The sequence below is a fragment of the Silene latifolia genome, chromosome Y (assembly GCF_048544455.1).
Source record: "Silene latifolia isolate original U9 population chromosome Y, ASM4854445v1, whole genome shotgun sequence".
NCBI lineage: Eukaryota > Viridiplantae > Streptophyta > Magnoliopsida > Caryophyllales > Caryophyllaceae > Silene > Silene latifolia.
Window position 1 is genome coordinate 289,566,788 of NC_133538.1, and position 17,812 is coordinate 289,584,599.

Consider the following 17,812-nt stretch of genomic DNA (forward strand, 5'->3'; position numbering starts at 1 on the left):
TTACCACAGTTTTGAAAACATTTGAAGGGTCAGTACAATTACACAATTAATCACAACCCCCACAAAAGTATATGCAACACAAGATAACTCAAACAATACTCCACAGCCTCCAAACTCCATAACATACAAGAAATAATGGCTCTCATCGCAACGAGTAGTCGGGTTCCTATTGCAATAGGTAACCCACCCCAGCCGATGCCAGACCGCATCAGTGGTCATCAAATCCCCGCTTATCGCAACGAGCGAACCCAAGCTCATTAATGTGCACATCCTCCTTGCGACTGGAGTCGCAATGGGCGAAACAAGGGTGTGAAACCATCTCCCGATATGGCTCACAATATCCAATCCAATACCTCCAACAACCACAATCACAATAAGACAATTCTATACACAAACAATTACAACAACACCCAATGCAATTAACTGTATAATCATACTGTGTAGGGAAACCCTACTTTATTTGAAAATTTCCAAAATAACGCAAGACGATCTAGAACTACTCCTATACGAAATCCCCACCTAAATAATGATTCATATGCAATGCCAATCAACTACAACTACATAATCATATACCCCCATAACCCCTAATCTAGGGTTTAACCAAACATAACTAAATCATTAACGGAAATCGAGACTTACTACGCAAATGGAATGGAAATGATAACTCCGAAATCCCAAAATGACGAATCCTTGCTTAGATGGTGATTAGTGTGATTATAGAGTGTTTAGAGTGTAATTAGGTTTTACAAATGACGTTTAAGAACTACTAAAATGATTTTATAACCTCTCTAATCATCATAATCAAACCGCGAGAAAAAACGACTCTCAGACCGGCACTCGACCGAGTATAACACATGCACTCGACCGAGTGTCTCACCAACTCGGTCGAGTGACCCCTGGGCAGAAGCCTGGCAAAACACACTAGTCACATACTCGGTCGAGTACAGCCCACTCGACCGAATACTCAAGGTCCAGAAACGCGTAGTATTACAAATATCGTTAGATGAAGGTAGTTTATGCTTGTTTCGTGGGGTGTACAAACTTCACAAAACCTCCATAATGGGTGATACTTGAACCCTATAAACATCATTATCGATGGCGGTTCGCCTTGGTTTACCTAAGCCAAAATGACAACCATGAGTGGACTCCAAAATAGTAAAATGTTTAAATATTCGATCAAATTTGTTAATTGGAGTAATTTTCATGGTACTCCTAAAGTTTGCATTTTCCCCTCAAATGCCCCTCTTTTCTCAAGAAATACTTTAACTGCTTATATCTCTTAGTCACGATTCCATAAAGCCGCAATTTTTTTTTCCTAAAATTGTAGATCTTTGAAAGATAATCATTTTGAAGAAAAAAAACTTCATTTTCTACATATGTGATCGCAAATAATAACTTTGACGAGTCGTAACTCCATTATAAGGTATCAGAAAAACGCGTTTTTTTTTTCAAATTGAATCGTAAAGACGATCAACTTATGAAAAAAATTGAGGCTTTTTGATTTCGTAATTAAGAGATATGACAAATCAAATTTTTCATAACAAAAGTGCGGATCCAATAGTATCCTTGTTGCGGAAGCTCTCGCTTTAAAAGAAGTCATTTTAGCAGCTAAATACTTAGGAATCTCAAAGTTAATTGTGGAGGGTGATAATTTATGTGTTATTAACTCGATTCGAGGTACTTGGCAAATTCCTTGGGAAATTTATAGTATTATCAAGGATGTGAAACTAGACCTTCATTTTTTCGATGAAGTGATAATTAAACATTGCTTTCGTGAAGCCCAACAATTCTTTGACTTCACGCTTCTTTTGACATTCATCCCAACTCTTTCGAGGTGGTTTGATAGCCGGTGACTTCAACTTACCTCCCTCATTCGAAAGGATGAGATAGGTTGGTTCTACCCTAATTTTCTTACCTAATTAAAAATAAAATAAAATAACAAAAGCAGGGTTATTGGGATAAAAAAAGGTAAATCTTAGGGTAATATGAAAATTACCGGTTGCTAATTTAACCTTTATTTTTTTTAGATTATCAAGGAAAAAGAAAGAAAAAAGTCATCCATCCACAAAATAGGGTTTTACCATTGCTTAAACGGTTAAACCTCTTATCAACAACGTCAGGAAAAAAAAAAAAAAAAAAGAGAACCAAACCCTCTTGTTCAACAATGGCGGCCGCAAGATCAGTTTTCCGATCATCCTCTGTCCGTAACGCTGCCTCACAATTTGCTTCCGCTGCCAAAACCTCATCCACTCGCTCCTCTTTCCGATTTCCCTCCGCCGCCAATCTTCTTTCTTCTAGTCGCATTTTCAGGTACTTTCGATTTGTAGTTCTTTATTTCATGTTCATCTATCAGAATGTCGATTTAAATTAATTTATTAATCCAATGATTCAAGATCTATTCATCAATTTATCGAGATGGTTAAGATTTGTTTGAGTGTAAGATCTGGGATTTGATTTGCTGATTGATTGACTTAGTTATGGTATTGATATCGGTATTTGATTCATATCCTTGTTATGATGTTTTATGGAGTTGGATTGGTTAATTGTGAATTGTATGTTTGCATATGAATCGCGAGCAAAATGATACTGTTTATTTATTGGGGATTGTACGTTTGTAGGTGTCCGGCGGAATTGAGCGCATGTTTGGAGTCAATGCAGCCGTTTCACACCGCTACTGCATCGGCCCTGATGACTTCCATGCTTGCTGTCACTTGCCGCAGCAGCTCTTGGGCTCCTGATGGTAAAGACAATTGACTCGTTTGTTTGTTTGATTTGTTGGGACATATCATATGAAAGTCTTGATGATTTGATGTGGTTTCGCATTTTTTTGTATTTCGTGTGGCAGAAGTTGCTTTCTCTTTAATGTTGCGTTACATAGTGAATGTGAACAGTACTTGTACGCCTGCCTTTTGTGGCATATTTTAAGAATTATTAAGAGGGTTAAGTCAAGGTGGTTGTTCTTGCTGTACTTGTCATATCCCATTTGCGAGGTCCGAGTTTAGGACATGAAATACAATCATAACTTTGACGTCTTTAGTGGGTTACAAGCAACTGAAGTTTTGGGTGGTCGCAAGGGCTTGGAGAAGCCGTTTTTTTTCTAATGATGTTCTGAATATCACTCTTAGTTACGATATAGCCTGCTATTGGCTCTAGTATAGTCTAATTATATTATAGTTCATAGTTTGTCTCCCCAAATTTCCATCTTACTATAGAAGGACAATGAAATGGCGTTTACCAACTCTATGTATCATTTTAATCTGTCATTTGTAGCTGGCACTGTTGTTTCTGGTTGCATGAATAATAAGTCAGTGGTGTAGGATGCAACATCCTGATTTGAATATAAGAGAGGAGGGTTCAAGAACTTATTTTATTTTATTTTTATAGCCAACCTTTGACTTTTGGTTCTTTGATCTAATATGTAAATCACTTACACTTCATATCATATTCCGTGCTATGGAAATGATCCAGTGCGATCGCCAAGCTGTCCTTGTAGTTCTCCTAATTCCTTATAATAGGTTTCCTAATGGAATGTTTTTTTTTTTTTTTTTTTTTTTTTAATTAGGTATCTAGGATACATTATAAAGCCAGTTGATGCCTACTTTTTCACCATCTGGTAAGTCAGTGCTCATCAGATGGAAAACTCGAGTCATTAGGATCATTAAGTGAAAAATTCCAGTTTTGTAGTTTTTTTAAATTCTCTTCTTCACTCCAGATCATAGTTGGCACTGTCAAGATGATTTTTATACCTTAGATACATTATAAAGCCAGTTGATGCCTACTTTTTGATGTTCCTCAAAGTTCTGCCTAATGTTAAATTCTCTTGATGAATGTTCCTCAAAGTTCTTTGATTGCAGATTTGCAGTGAACCGAAAAAAAACCTTCTATATAATCTTCATACTCCTTCTAAATGACTCACCTATTAGTCCTTTCCTACGTCTCACCCTATTATAAGACATCAAGTTCCTTTTCCCTTCTTTTGTAGGCTGAATCGGGACTAGATGACGAGGCAGAAGCTCAGATGGGATAACTGCAATCTGTTATTTTCCCCAGCTAGTTGAGTAGTGTCATCCTTCCATAGACTAGGTCCCTTTTGTTGGCTAAATCAATATTTATAAACTTTGTAAACAGATTTGAATTTCTTCCTTCTTTTGGTCTGAAACGTGTGCTAATGTGAGCTCCACTCCTATAGTTTTATGTTTCTCTGACATTTAAATATTTAATATTTAATATTTAATAAAGTGATGACATTCTTTCGTGAACTGAGGTTTACATTCACCCAGCTTATCTTCAGCAGTCTTAATTATTTGACACATTCTTTGTTGGCTTATAGGTGCTGACAGCTGATTTTAACTGGTCTTCCTACTATCTATTGTAGGCTTGTAGCGGATTTAAGGGTACTTTCGTACTGAGGGATCTCTTCTACGAATGTTTCAAATTTACTTTCAAATTGTTGGATTTTGAAGACATTTTAACATGTTGAATTTAGACATCAAAGTCTTCTAAGTATCAATAATAGTCTTTTGTGATCCACCATTAGTTGGTATTTCATTGTTACCTGGTTTGTAAGAACCAAATATCCTTTTTGTTATGTCAAGAAGCCCTTGGTATTTCTTTTTTATTCTATTACACCTTCGAAACATTTATGCATCATGATAATGTATGCCATTTCAGCGTCAGTTTGCTATTCTCTGTATGTCGGGTATTACTTTTGCCATAGTTTGAGAAATTATCATGAGCTTAATCTGTTGATGTTTGTGAGCTCTTGTACTCTACTACTATAATTTAAAGCATTAGAGCCTTCTGCATTGAGTGATGACTGATTATCCTTGGTTCAGATGATATGTGATAAATGCTTGGAGGATTCGACAGAGTTTTCAAACACACCCTTTATCAGAGGGAAACTGCTGATAAATTGGATTTTCGAATGTTTACGGTGTAACATTGTGCTAAACCTTTTTGGAGCAGTTGACTTTCTTTTTATCCCTTTTTGCATTTTAAGTAGGCGTGTGCAGTTATATTTTGGTTAAACCTTTTGGTCAGAATTTGGTTGAATCTAGAAGACATCTGTATTAAAATTGCCTGCCTACATGCATTTCTTGCCAAATGATCTTTTAAATTAGTTCTCTTTTGTCTGTTCTTTTGTCGGAAGGGAGTCGCATGAGTAGTCTAAGTTGACGCGTTTGAAACCCCGGCCATTGTTATGATGCATTGATGATATACCAATTATGCTAATTAACATCTGTATAAGCCAGTTGTTTCAAATGACTCTTGGTTCGCAACCTTAGATGGAGCCTTTTTATCTGGGTTAGTAACTAGCAACTATTAATATGTTTGTTTAATGAATAAAAACATTTCAGTAAACTCTTCCACCTTGTTGTAGACTATAACCAATTTTCAATTTTGGAGGTACATCCTCTAACACGATTTTGTGAGAAAAATACAAGCATGTTATTAGACCAAAAAGGATTTTAACATCTGCATTGAGTGATGACTGATTAAACATTGTTCAATCAGCTGGCAATGACGATGTGTGATAAATGCTTGGAGGATTCGACGGAGTTTTCACACACCCTTTATCAGAGGGAAACTGCTGATAAATTGGATTTTCGAATGTTTATTGTGTAAAATTGTGCAAAACCTTTTTGGAGCAGCTGGCTTTCTTTTTATCCCTTTTTGCATTTGCTCAAGGAGGTGTGCTATTATATTTTTGATTAGTTCCCTTTCAGGCCCGTCCAATAGCCTGTTCAACCGGTACCTAGAATCAGGGCCCAAAAGACAGGGGCAAAAATATATTCATTTCAATGTAAGTAAACTAAATAAGGAGTTTATGGCGTAGCGGTAATCTAGGTAGCACGGATACTTCTCTTAATCAGCCGTCCCGTGTCCGACACCGTGTCGCACACCGACACTCCTCGGACACACGTCAAAACGTGTCGGACACCTACAAAGCCGTGTCTAACTTTCTACATTTATTCGAGCACGTGTCCGACGCGTGTCCATGGTATTTCGGCCGTGTCCGACGCGTGTCCATGACATTTGGACATCATTTGGGCTGAATGATGTTCTTTAAGGTGAAATGAGCTCTCGAAAGAGATTGATTAAAAGATTCGTTTGGATGGTAAATGAAAACGAGTTATAATCAAGGGCAAGTTTTAGCTTCACTTATTTAAATTTAATATCAAATACTTTTATAAAAATAAAATCAAACGTTTATAATTATAAAATATATATTTTATTAAATTTAAATAACGTGTCCCGTGTCCTAAATATCAAAGGATGCCGTGTCACGTGTCCGTGTTGTGTCCGTGTCCCGTGTCCGTGTCCGTTTTGGTGCTACCTAGGCGGTAATGGCTTGTACTTTCCCTAGGCCACGAGAGTTCGACCCTCACAGCATTTTTTTTTGTTTCTAATTTTTACACTAGTGTATAAGTGGGCCCCACCGTGGTTAATCTATTTGTATATTGTGTTCTATGGCCATTTTTCGGAAATGCTTTGTACTCCGTATTTATTAGCTCCATCGTGCAGCTTATTGGGTATTTTTTTTCTTGTTTTTAATTGAAGATTTTAAATTTAGTTTTATCAATAATTAATTGAAATAAGATGTATTTTTTGGTAACGAAAAAATTACGGTATATATTGAAAGTAATTAGCGTATACAAATAATACAATGACTATATGTAGGATCCGTATTTGAAATTTAATACGTGGCTAATCAATTAGTGATGAAATCGGAATTTACTGTTGGGAGATAGAGTTTTTATGGAAGACAAACCAATCATGTCAGAAGATAAACTCAATACAAGTTCAGAAATTTTGACCAAAATTTGAAATTTACATTATTCTGTGATGCTAGCGCCCTTACTAGCCATCGAGCTCTATTATTGACTGACTCGCAATTTTTTTCAAAGGGACCCAGTTTAGGGCCTCAATTTTACATTTTAGAACAGGGCCCCTTAAATTCATTGGACGGCCCTGTTCCCTTTTGTCCGTGTTGATTTGTCTAAATGGAGTTGCATGAGTAGTTTTTATGTTGACGCGTTTGGAACTCTGGTCATTATTATGATGCATTGATGATATGTCAGTTGTGCTAATTAACATCTGTATAAGCTAGTTTTTTAAATGATGGCTTTTGGTTCGTAACCTTAGATGGAGCCTTGTATTGGGGTCAGTAACTAGCAGCTATCGAATGAGTTTGTTTTATGAATAAAACCATTTCAATAAACTCTCCCACCTTGCTCTACACTAACCAAATTTTAAGTGTGGAGGTACATCCTTTGGATTTTGATTTTGGGAGAAAAATACAATAACCTTGCAAGGAGTTGAGACTTGAGATCCCTCTTTGTTCGCGTCCCTCTTACAAGAGAATTTATTTTATATTGTTTCATATTGCATCTTTTCCTGTTATTTTTATGATGAAACTTTTAACTTATAGATTGTGACAAAATTAAATCCAGATTGAGAGAGAAACCAATTCACATTTCAATCTCATTATTATTATGAGAAGTCCAATCCTTTAAGCTTGACATTGTCAAAAATATATACCTCCACTGCCATTCCATACTATCATAATTCAAAATCATACCCGGTCGACTTTTAATATTGCCTCTTCCATTCAACTCACTATTAAACATCAACGTACAAGACTTTGGACTAATTACCCACACAATCACTAGGCTTATCCAAAGGACCGGTCACTCGATCCTAGCATGTTCCCTTGTTTATAAACATTTGATCTATCCTAGCATGGTCTCTTGTTTATAACCATTTACTCACAGACTAGACTTTCTAAAGGAAAGAGAATTTGGCATCTAAATTACTAAACTAGTGAGATTCGGTACAATTGGTTCCTTAATCATCCAGAAACAAAGGCTAATCCGATTGCTCACACTCTCAAGGAGCTTCCTCAAAGCTCTCAAAATCAAATTTTAATTAGTAGCCAAACCTTAAAAGTTGATTGCTAAGGTCACTTCTAATCCAAAAGATCATTGGCTAGGCTGGCTAGCCTAGCTAACATACCATATCTCAAATTCAACCGTCGTCTTCAAATCGAGTGTCCAAATGTCTCTTTCTCACTAAGGGTTTTATGGCAAGCATCCAACAGCCCTCATCTCAAGTCAACGAGTCTCACTCTTGGCACGATTCCCAAGGTAACTCTCACCTCATCGGTCTCACTACCTTACCCTATCTAGATGGTCAATCACACAAGCCTAAGATTAATTCCAAATTCAATTTTATCTCTCAAGGTCAAAGTCACGTACTCAATCCAAATAAGAGAATGTCATAGCTCAAGGGTTCTCTAATCACCCTAACAAGACGTGACTAACAAGGCAACCACTCCACTAGGAAAAGGCAAGGTATTCACGAACTTAGATAAAGGAATTACTAGGAACGGGTAGAGGTTTGGGACGAGGGGAGACTAAGTCAACATACAAGTTTAAAGACTGAGCCTACTGTTGAACAACCAAATTATGGCTCCACCAAAATAGGAACCGATACCTAGTCTTTAGCTTATTGTTTTTCTGTTATGTAATTTTCACATGTGCCTATACTTTCTCCTACTTTGTAGCTATTAGTTCCTTCTTTTTAGATGTATAGCTAACCTCCTGTAACTATAAAAGGGATGCTTGTATATCAGTTTTAATCATAAAATACAATACACTTTCTTCCTAAATCTTATATGGTATCACGACCTTCATCGATCCTAACCATCGTCCTTGTTGTTCTTCACGCAACCACCATGTCGACCCACCAAAACTCGCTCATTCCCAACACCGATGACCCAACTGAACCACTTATCTCGATCTCCTTCCCGACCTGTATTAAACTTACACCATCTACCTATTGTGCTTGGCAATACCAAATAACTCGTCTCCTTCGCGGGTATGGTCTTTTCTCCTACCTCGATGGAACCAACCCACCTCCACCCACCACCATAACCCCTGCTGCAACCGAGGCCAAACCTAACCCGGACCCAATTCCCAACCCAGCCTTCACCACTTGGTTTAAGCAAGACAATCTCATCCTAGGAGCCCTAGCCGGTACCTTACACGAATCCATCGCCACGATAATCCTTGATGCCAATACCTCACACGAGGCATGGCAAATTCTTGCTAAAACCTATGCTAATCCTTCTCGAGGACACATCCTTCAACTCAAGGATCGTCTTCGTCACCTTACCCTTGGAGATAGCACCGTCTCCGAATACATGCTTGCCATAAAATCTTGCACCAACCAACAAGCCCACCTCGGCAAACCCATGGATGCCGAGGATATCACTAACCAAATAATTCAAGGTCTTCCGTCTGCCCAATACAAGACCGTCATCGACGCCGTTTGTGGTCGAGACACACCTATTTCTTTTGAGGACTTCCATGAACGCCTCCTTCAACAAGAGCTTTTAGTTAAGAGAGAACCTACTGTAACCAATTTCCAACCCACTGCCAACGTTGCATCTCGCAACTATAACCAAAATCGCACCTATCAGTCCAACTACCATCAAAACCGAACCCAACCCTCAACTCAGCCCACGCACCAATCCAATAACCAATACAACCCGAGACCCTTTAAGGGTCGTTGTCAATACTGTCGCGAGACGGGCCATGTCATTAGTGATTGCCCTAAGTTTAAACGTGACTATCCTATGGTCTCCTTCCCACCACCGAAAACAACTCGGCCTCAAGCCCACACCGCCACTGCTTCCACACCATCCACCTCTGCCTATCTAGTTGATAGTGGTGCCAGTCATCACATAACCAAAGACCTCGAAAACCTTGCTCTCCATAGTCCCTATGAAGGTCCGGACGACCTAGTTATAGGAGACGGGTCTGCTCTTCCGATTACGCACCATGGTTCATTCTCTACTCTTTCTTCATCTCGTTCCATTTTCTTTAATAATGTGCTTGTCGTACCATCAATTTCTCAAAATCTTTTATCCGTCTCACAATTTTGTCTTGATAATAATGCTATAGCTTGTTTCTCACCCCTTTCTTTTTGTTTTAAGGATCGCTTGACGGGTGATATTATCATCCAAGGACCGTTTCAAGATGGCGTCTACCAATGGCAACCACCCACCTCCAAACCGAGTGCTTACACTAGCCTTAGTTCGTCTCCCGGCAGCTTGTGGCATGCTCGTCTGGGACACCCTTCCAATGCTACCCTTCGTCATTTAAATTCAATTTACAATTTTCGTATTTCGTCTTATTTACATTGTAATTCATGTTTCGTTAATAAAAGCCACAAATTACCCTTTGCGACATCCATCTTAAGTTCCGCTGCCCCTTTTGATTTAGTATTTTCAGATGTGTGGACATCACCGGTTCTTTCAATCGACTCCTACAAATACTATGTCATTTTTGTCGATCATTATTCTCATTACTTTTGGCTATATCCGCTTAAACACAAATCCGATACACTAACTACCTTTACTCGTTTCAAAAATATAAATGAGAATTATTTTCAAAAACCTATTAAACAATTTTATTCCGATAATGGAGGGGAATATAAAAAACTAAACCCCCTTCTCCTCGATACCGGCGTTACCCACCTCACATCCCCACCACACACACCCGAGCACAATGGTTTTGCCGAAAGACGTCATCGCCACATTGTTGAAACGGGTCTCGCGCTCCTTACCCACGCTCAAATGCCCAACCAATTCTGGCCTTATGCTTTTGCGACGGCTACATATTTAATTAACCGTCTGCCAACAACCACTCTACAAAATAAAACACCCTACCAGATACTCTTTAATACCGACCCAAACTACAAAAAATTACGACCGTTTGGTTGCCTTTGCTATCCATGGCTTAAACCATATACTACTCACAAACTCGATCCCAAATCCGCTCCTTGCGTCTTTGTTGGTTACTCCAACACTCAAAGTGCGTACCTTTGCTATGAACCCGTCACCCAAAAATTATATACCTCCCGTCATGTCCGTTTTGTTGAACATGTCTTTCCTTACATTGATCTTGCTAAAACAACACCCTCATCTCTTTCCTCTGCTGAAAAGTGGTGCGAATTAACCCTTCCACTACTTGACCCATCTCTCCCTATACCTCGTACCCCTACTGCCACCCCCACTCCTTCACCCAATCGACCTCCCTCCCCTAACCCGCAACCTACCACTCCACCCGTCACTGCTTCCAGTCCCTCCTCCCCCACCTCGTCATCAACTCCCTCTGACCCTACACCCACCACAGCAACCCGTATCCCCACCCCCAACCCTCCTCATACATCCTCGCCCTCTACTCCTCCTCCTCCACCTCCACCTCCACCTCCTCTAACCTCTCGGCCTACAACCCGTCTATGCAATAACATCGTAAAACCGAACCCGAAATATGCTAAACATGTTGTTGTACCCACCTCTCATATCACCCCCTCCACTACCAAACAAGCCCTCGTCGATCCTCGATGGCGCAATGCCATGATCGATGAACACCAAGCTCTACTCCGTAACAAAACCTGTACCCTTGTCCCTCGCTCCCAAGCCCAAAACATTATTGGTTGCAAGTGGGTATACCGCGTGAAGTACAACCCGGATGGTACTCTAAAGCAATACAAAGCCCGCCTTGTTGCAAAGGGTTTCCATCAAAGACCTGGGATTGACTATTCCGAAACATTTAGTCCCGTTATCAAACCCGCTACCATTCGTCTCGTCCTCTCAATCGCTGTGGCCAAACGATGGTCTCTTCACCAACTCGATGTCAATAACGCCTTTCTTCAAGGTAAGCTCACTGATTCCGTATTTACGGACCAACCACCGGGGTTTGTGGACACGGATAAACCTGACCATGTATGTCATCTTCGGAAAGCTATTTACGGCTTGAAACAAGCCCCAAGAGCTTGGTACACCGAACTCAAAACATATCTTTTAAGTCTCCACTTTAAGAATTCCGTCACTGACCCTTCACTTTTTATTCTAAATACCAATCAAACTATTCTCTTTGTTCTCGTATATGTTGATGATATCGTAATAACCGGTCCAAACCCGTCACATATTCGAACCTTTATTGCTGACCTTTCCCGAAAATTTTCTTTAAAGGACCTTGGCCCTTTAACGTTTTTCCTTGGCATTGAGGTGACCCCGACCAAGACCGGCCTTCACCTTAACCAAACCAAATATATTTCCGACTTACTCCACAAATTCAAAATGGATGAATGAAAACCCGCCACTACACCCATGCTAACCCACCCTATGCTTGTAAAAGAACCCAACAAACCCGTTGAAAACATCACTGATTATAGAGCAATTGTTGAGAGTTTACAATATTTATCCTTAACTCGACCAGACATTGCCTTCCCCGTAAACAAGCTCGCCCAATTCCTCACTCATCCCACTTCCTCACACTGGCTCGCCCTAAAACGCGTCCTTCGATACCTAAAGGGCACACTCCACCTTGGTCTTCACCTACACCACTCCACACCTCTTAATCTCCATGCCTACTGTGATGCGGATTTTGCCGGCGATTCCGAAGATTATGTCTCCACCACTGGTTATATAGTTTACCTCGGCAAAAATCCAATTTCGTGGTCCTCGAAAAAACAGCGGGCATTGTCATGCTCGACTACTGAAGCAGAATTTAGAGCCGTCGCAGCCACCTCCTCGGAAGTTCTATGGCTTGTTTTTGTCCTACATGAGCTCGGTATGACTCATTCCTCGTCGCCCGTTATCTACTGTGACAATCTTTCAGCGACACACTATTCGGCGAACCCCGTCTTCCACTCACGCATGAAGCATTTGGCCATATCATTTCACTTTGTCAAAGAACAAGTCAGGCAGGGTTCCATTCGTATCCAACACATTAATGGCAATGATCAGCTAGCTGATGCGTTAACAAAGCCGTTGCACAAACCACGATTTCTCACGCTTTCATCCAAGATTGGACTCCGTCTCCGACCGTCCATCTTGCGGGGGAGTGTTGAACAACCAGATTATGGCTCCACCAAAATAGGAACCGATACCTAGTCTTTAGCTTATTGTTTTTCTGTTATGTAATTTTCACATGTGCCTATACTTTCTCCTACTTTGTAGCTATTAGTTCCTTCTTTTTAGATGTATAGCTAACCTCCTGTAACTATAAAAGGGATGCTTGTATATCAGTTTTAATCATAAAATACAATACACTTTCTTCCTAAATCTTATACCTACACTAAGATAGTGCACAAAGACGGGACGATCGATGACACGTTATATGAGCATAAGCACGAAAGGGAGTATGATGCAAAGAATAACTTGGAATATTAAAAAAAAGGTTTGGATATGAATTATCGAATGAAAGCTCTTGAATAGCGAGGTTACTCATAAGACACTAAAAGCAAACCATGTACGAGCAAGAGATAGGAGTGTACTAAAGGGAGAAGCATTTGTATTTGTGGGAATTATTTTCGAGGTAAAAGGACCCATAAAACAGAGAAAATCGGTGTGCATACAAACCCAATTTTGGTGCACATTCTCGTTAAAACGCTAAATAAATAAGCTTTTCGTTAGATTGAATTTCACATAGCTATTTCTTATTACGATTCGATTAGTTTTGGGGGTGTCCTTGGTTATTTATTGGCAATTGTTTAATTAAACTAAATTAACTATGTTGGCATTTTGGAGAATTACATCAAATTATTCAATTTATTATTGAGATGAATATCAACACATTTCTGTAATATGACCTTTTTATTGGAGTTAAGCGTTTGAGTTTTAATTTTTTTAAACAAACTGCTTACAAATAATTATGAAATATATATTGATAGATATGATAAATGTTTTGTACAAATATACAGATCGTAATAATCACCTCATTTTTTGAGGGATGAACGAGAAGCAAATGTTCCGCATGTGAAAATGAAATTTACTTTCCATAGTAAATAGAACATGACGGCAAAATGATAAAAGTCTTCACACAACGCTACTGACAAAATTAGGCGAAAACTGAAAAGTATCGGTAAACTAATACACGAGGAGCCGTACTCTCATAGTTCTGACGTTAGAATACTGTCAAATGAGCAATGCAATGAAATATAGAAGACTAATACTCCTCTTTCCCAATTATTTGTTTCTTTTTGATTAAAATACCCTTTCACAAAGAATAAAAAAGGTAAACAAATGATTGGGACGAAAAGAGTACTAGTTTAAACAATAGAAGGGGGATGCAAACAACAGATCAGAAATGTGGAACATAAAAAACCATTGATTCATAATCTCATTTATGCTCACATCCAGCAACATTACCTTTTACATCACAGCCAAATCTTTAATTACTCCTTGATATAAAACCTAATTTCAGAAGGTACACCAAGACCAAAGACCACTAATATATTCTTTGGAGCTAATAATATTGAATTACACAAAAGCAATGCATCTTCAATGCCCATCTGCAATTAAAACTCATAAAAAGTTGCAGGGATTTGAAGAGAAATAACATTTTTTTTTATTTAGAAGCCAAAGAGCAAACGACATCATCCTCTGGAACATATTTCAATGGTACTCCCTGCTCATTCTTCCACCACGTTAACCAATTCATACTCAACGAGCGACAAATTATTATTCTCCTTCACTTCAAAGCAAGCAGGCTCTGTGACCTCAACACGACCCCATTTGTCCACGGCTAGTCTCATAGACCCCTTAAACATGTCAATCTTTGCATTGCGTAAGATCACTGTAGCACCTGGTTGCATAAGGTCAACTGTGCAAAACAAAGAGGTATCAGAATGAATTAACATATGTCTGTCTATGTTGCTCGACACGTCACTTTGGCTGCATGTCGACATGAGACTATTTTTGACATGACACGACAGTTAGACACTTGCTATAATTAGAAAAACGTTAAAAATCAAGCAATGATGGATGAGAAGTTCATATGTAAGAAGTCACAAAAAGGAAAGGAAACAATTTCAATCAGATTTAACGGAATACTGAAAATTGTGGGCTTTTGGAGGAAGTAATACATCCATAGAAGAGGTGATAATCATACATCTACCCACAAACCAAGTGTCCTATGCCTTTCGTTGTTAAACAAGTATAGTATCATAAGATAAAAACACTAACCCTTTGTTTGGGATTTGGATAGCAAAATAAGAGGGGAAGGGAGGGGAGGGGGAATGGAGGGAAAGGAAAGAGAGGGGGAATGGAGTATGTGTGTTTGGATACAAGTTCCCTCTAAATCTTTCCCATGTCAGAGTGATTTTGATTAGGCTTGTTTGGACTAGGAGAACTTGAGCAAAAGCAAGGAGAGGGAGAGATACAACATCCCTTCTTTAGGTAGTTAGCAAATAGGGTAAAAGAGATCAAAATTCCTCCGCATATGAAAGATTTGGAGGGAAAATATCTTGCGCCATTGCCCCTCGCTTTCCCTCCTATTTTTATATTCAAATTCAATTGAGGGATTTGGAGGGAAAATAAAGGGAGGGAGAGTAGAGGATTTAAAATCCCTTGTTTGGATAGCAAATGGGGATGGAGGGAAATGGAGGGGGAAACATTTGGAGGGATCCAATTTCCCTCCTCCAAGCCTAATCAAAACCTCTCAACAATAGGCAAGATTTGGAGGGAAATTGTATCCAAATACCCCAACCCTATTTCCCCTTCCCTTCCCTCTCTTTCTCTTCCCTCCTTGGGGGAAGGGGGAAGGGAAAGGAAGGGGAGAGGAGGGAGAATGGAGGAGGTGATTTTCCCTCCAAATTTTGCCTATGTTGGTGGAGAAATAATTTGCCTTGTAGGATAGAAATGGAGGGATCCATTTTTCCTCCCCTCCAAATCCTTCTCTACCTTCATTTTGCTAACCAAACAATGGATTTCTCATCCTTTCAACTCCCTCCCCTCCCTTTCCCCTTCAAATCACTCAATCCAAACACACCCTAAAAGAGCAATGAATTTTGCCAACAAGTATAGAACATATAATAGCATATTTCTGCTATTCTATCTTTAATCGGAATCTAATCGAAGTCTCGCTTCTAAAAAAACTACCAGACAAACATTTCCAATTTTAGAAAGCCAAGACGACAAAAAAAGAAAGAGGCATTTGCAAGCACTTGTAAAAACTGATCAGTACACAGACGCAGAAGCTGAAATAGAGCAACATTAGCAAACCAAACAACTAGACATGTTATTCTACTCTTATCCACTGCCACTCTAAATTAAAGGTAACAATGTGTTTCAAGAACTACTATAGAGCTGCTACAATTTCTAGCTATTTCCTCCCTTCAGTACCGAATTTCTGCCACCTAAATGCGATTTTGGTCAATGTTCTCACTCCAGCCAGTTAATAGATGAAAAACCAAGAGAAGAGAAGAGAAAGAAAAGGTGGATGATCAATATAGATGAAAGATGGATGTGAAGAAGAAATGACTATCATGGATGATGGAGCGTTACTGCGTTAGCATTCAACAATCCATTGCATTGGCACACAATTCAACTAAGAAAACCAAACTTGAGTCGTGCACCTATTCATAAAAAAAGTGAGTAAAATGATACATAGATATTTTTCATTGAGCACATGTTAACCAAGGTTGGTCGGTAAATTCATTGAGTGGCGGTACAATTGAACAGGATTCAAATTTCAAAACCCGTTCACCTTGGAACAACCCTTGTGGCCGCCTTTTCACAAAAACAAACCTCAGAGTGGTTATTATCATCACCGGCACCAAGCAAAGAAACTGACCCAATGTCTACGTTACCTCCACTCATTTCACAGAAAAAAACGCACTTAATAATCGCAATTCAACAGCAAATCAAACAATGAAGAGATTGTGTGACTATTAAATATCCCATCTACCACAATTTAATTGAAAGCACAAAAATTTGACACAAAAAATGGTATTGCCAGAAATACGCGATAAACACAACAATAAATCTAAAGAAGAAGAAGAAGATAAGGCAATGACACCCAAAAATGATATTGTATATTCGACGACACCATTTCCCCATTTGCACATCAACCCATGGTAAAGAACACCTGGAATTATACAATCCGAAGTCATCTAACAATAATCATAATCTACACAAATGCAAACAACTCAAATAAAATTGAAAACATCCCATTTAAAAACAATCATGTAAGAAACCTAAAAAAAAAGTGATATTAATCTGAATTCAACATTACTTAAACGCAGATGATACGAACATTAAAACGAAGTATTTGATAAAAAAGGGAAAGAAAGAAGTATACTTTGTTGATTACGAGCAGTAAAGAGAATGGAAGCAGTTTCATCAGCAACAAGACACTCAGTAATACGAGTAGAACGGGCATTCAAAGACGAAGAAGAAGATCTGGGTTTTTGTAAGACGGAATTAGAAGAAAGCACTTTAACAACCAATGTATGGCCTGATGTTACGGGTTTAAGTTGGTCTACTTTGACAAACACTGGCTTTCTCTTTGCTGTTGTTGTCGGATTTGACGCCATTATGATTATGATGGTGATTTGGGAGAAATGAGGGAATTTTGTAAGATTGAAACCCTAATGATGGAAGAATGAACACGAGGAGAAAAAGATCTGTTTTTTTTTTTTTTTTTTTTTTTTGGTGATGAGGGTTGATTCCCCCGGGTACATGCAATACCCTGCAAACCACGTGTGCCATGTAAGACATCCTATTTAGGATGACATTGAATCGCAAAGACTCAGATAGGAGTCGAACTCGCGACTCTCAATTCATTCGCATTGCAATCTTTGAAAGACTCCCATTTCCTCCACTACACTCAAGCCACCTTTGATTAACATATAATTACATCCATATTTCAATTTTATTTTGATTCCTCCATATTTTAATGTTCTTCCCATTTCTCCCTTATATGTGAATAGTATTATAATGAAAGGGGCAGAACAT

At 38.9% G+C, this 17,812-nt stretch overlaps 2 protein-coding genes across 13 annotated transcripts; one reads left to right on the top strand and one right to left on the bottom strand.

Annotated features, from left to right (window-relative positions):
* The first annotated feature begins 2,065 nt into the window (after positions 1-2,065).
* LOC141626614 (protein NUCLEAR FUSION DEFECTIVE 6, mitochondrial-like) lies at positions 2,066-5,717 on the top strand. Of its 12 annotated transcripts, none has more exons than XR_012536211.1 (5): positions 2,096-2,310; positions 2,619-2,740; positions 3,563-3,613; positions 3,983-4,053; positions 4,331-4,618. XR_012536211.1 is itself a non-coding variant. In XM_074440320.1 (4 exons), exons 1-3 carry the CDS (start codon positions 2,165-2,167, stop codon positions 3,568-3,570), a joined length of 276 nt encoding a protein of 91 aa, XP_074296421.1. In that variant the 5' UTR covers positions 2,096-2,164; the 3' UTR covers positions 3,571-3,613; positions 4,331-4,618. The 12 variants fall into 12 exon arrangements, 8 of the variants coding, with proteins under 8 accessions (XP_074296423.1, XP_074296421.1, XP_074296422.1 ...); XR_012536212.1 differs by having other exon boundaries at positions 4,376-4,618; XR_012536213.1 differs by lacking the exon at positions 3,563-3,613.
* Positions 5,718-14,144: 8,427 nt separating this feature from the next.
* LOC141634177 (uncharacterized protein At4g28440-like) lies at positions 14,145-17,548 on the bottom strand. Its single transcript, XM_074446443.1, has 2 exons — positions 17,157-17,548; positions 14,145-14,678 (listed from the first exon to the last, which is right to left on the bottom strand). Exons 1-2 carry the CDS (start codon positions 17,389-17,391, stop codon positions 14,488-14,490), a joined length of 426 nt encoding a protein of 141 aa, XP_074302544.1. The 5' UTR covers positions 17,392-17,548; the 3' UTR covers positions 14,145-14,487.
* Between the last annotated feature and the right edge of the window lie 264 nt (positions 17,549-17,812).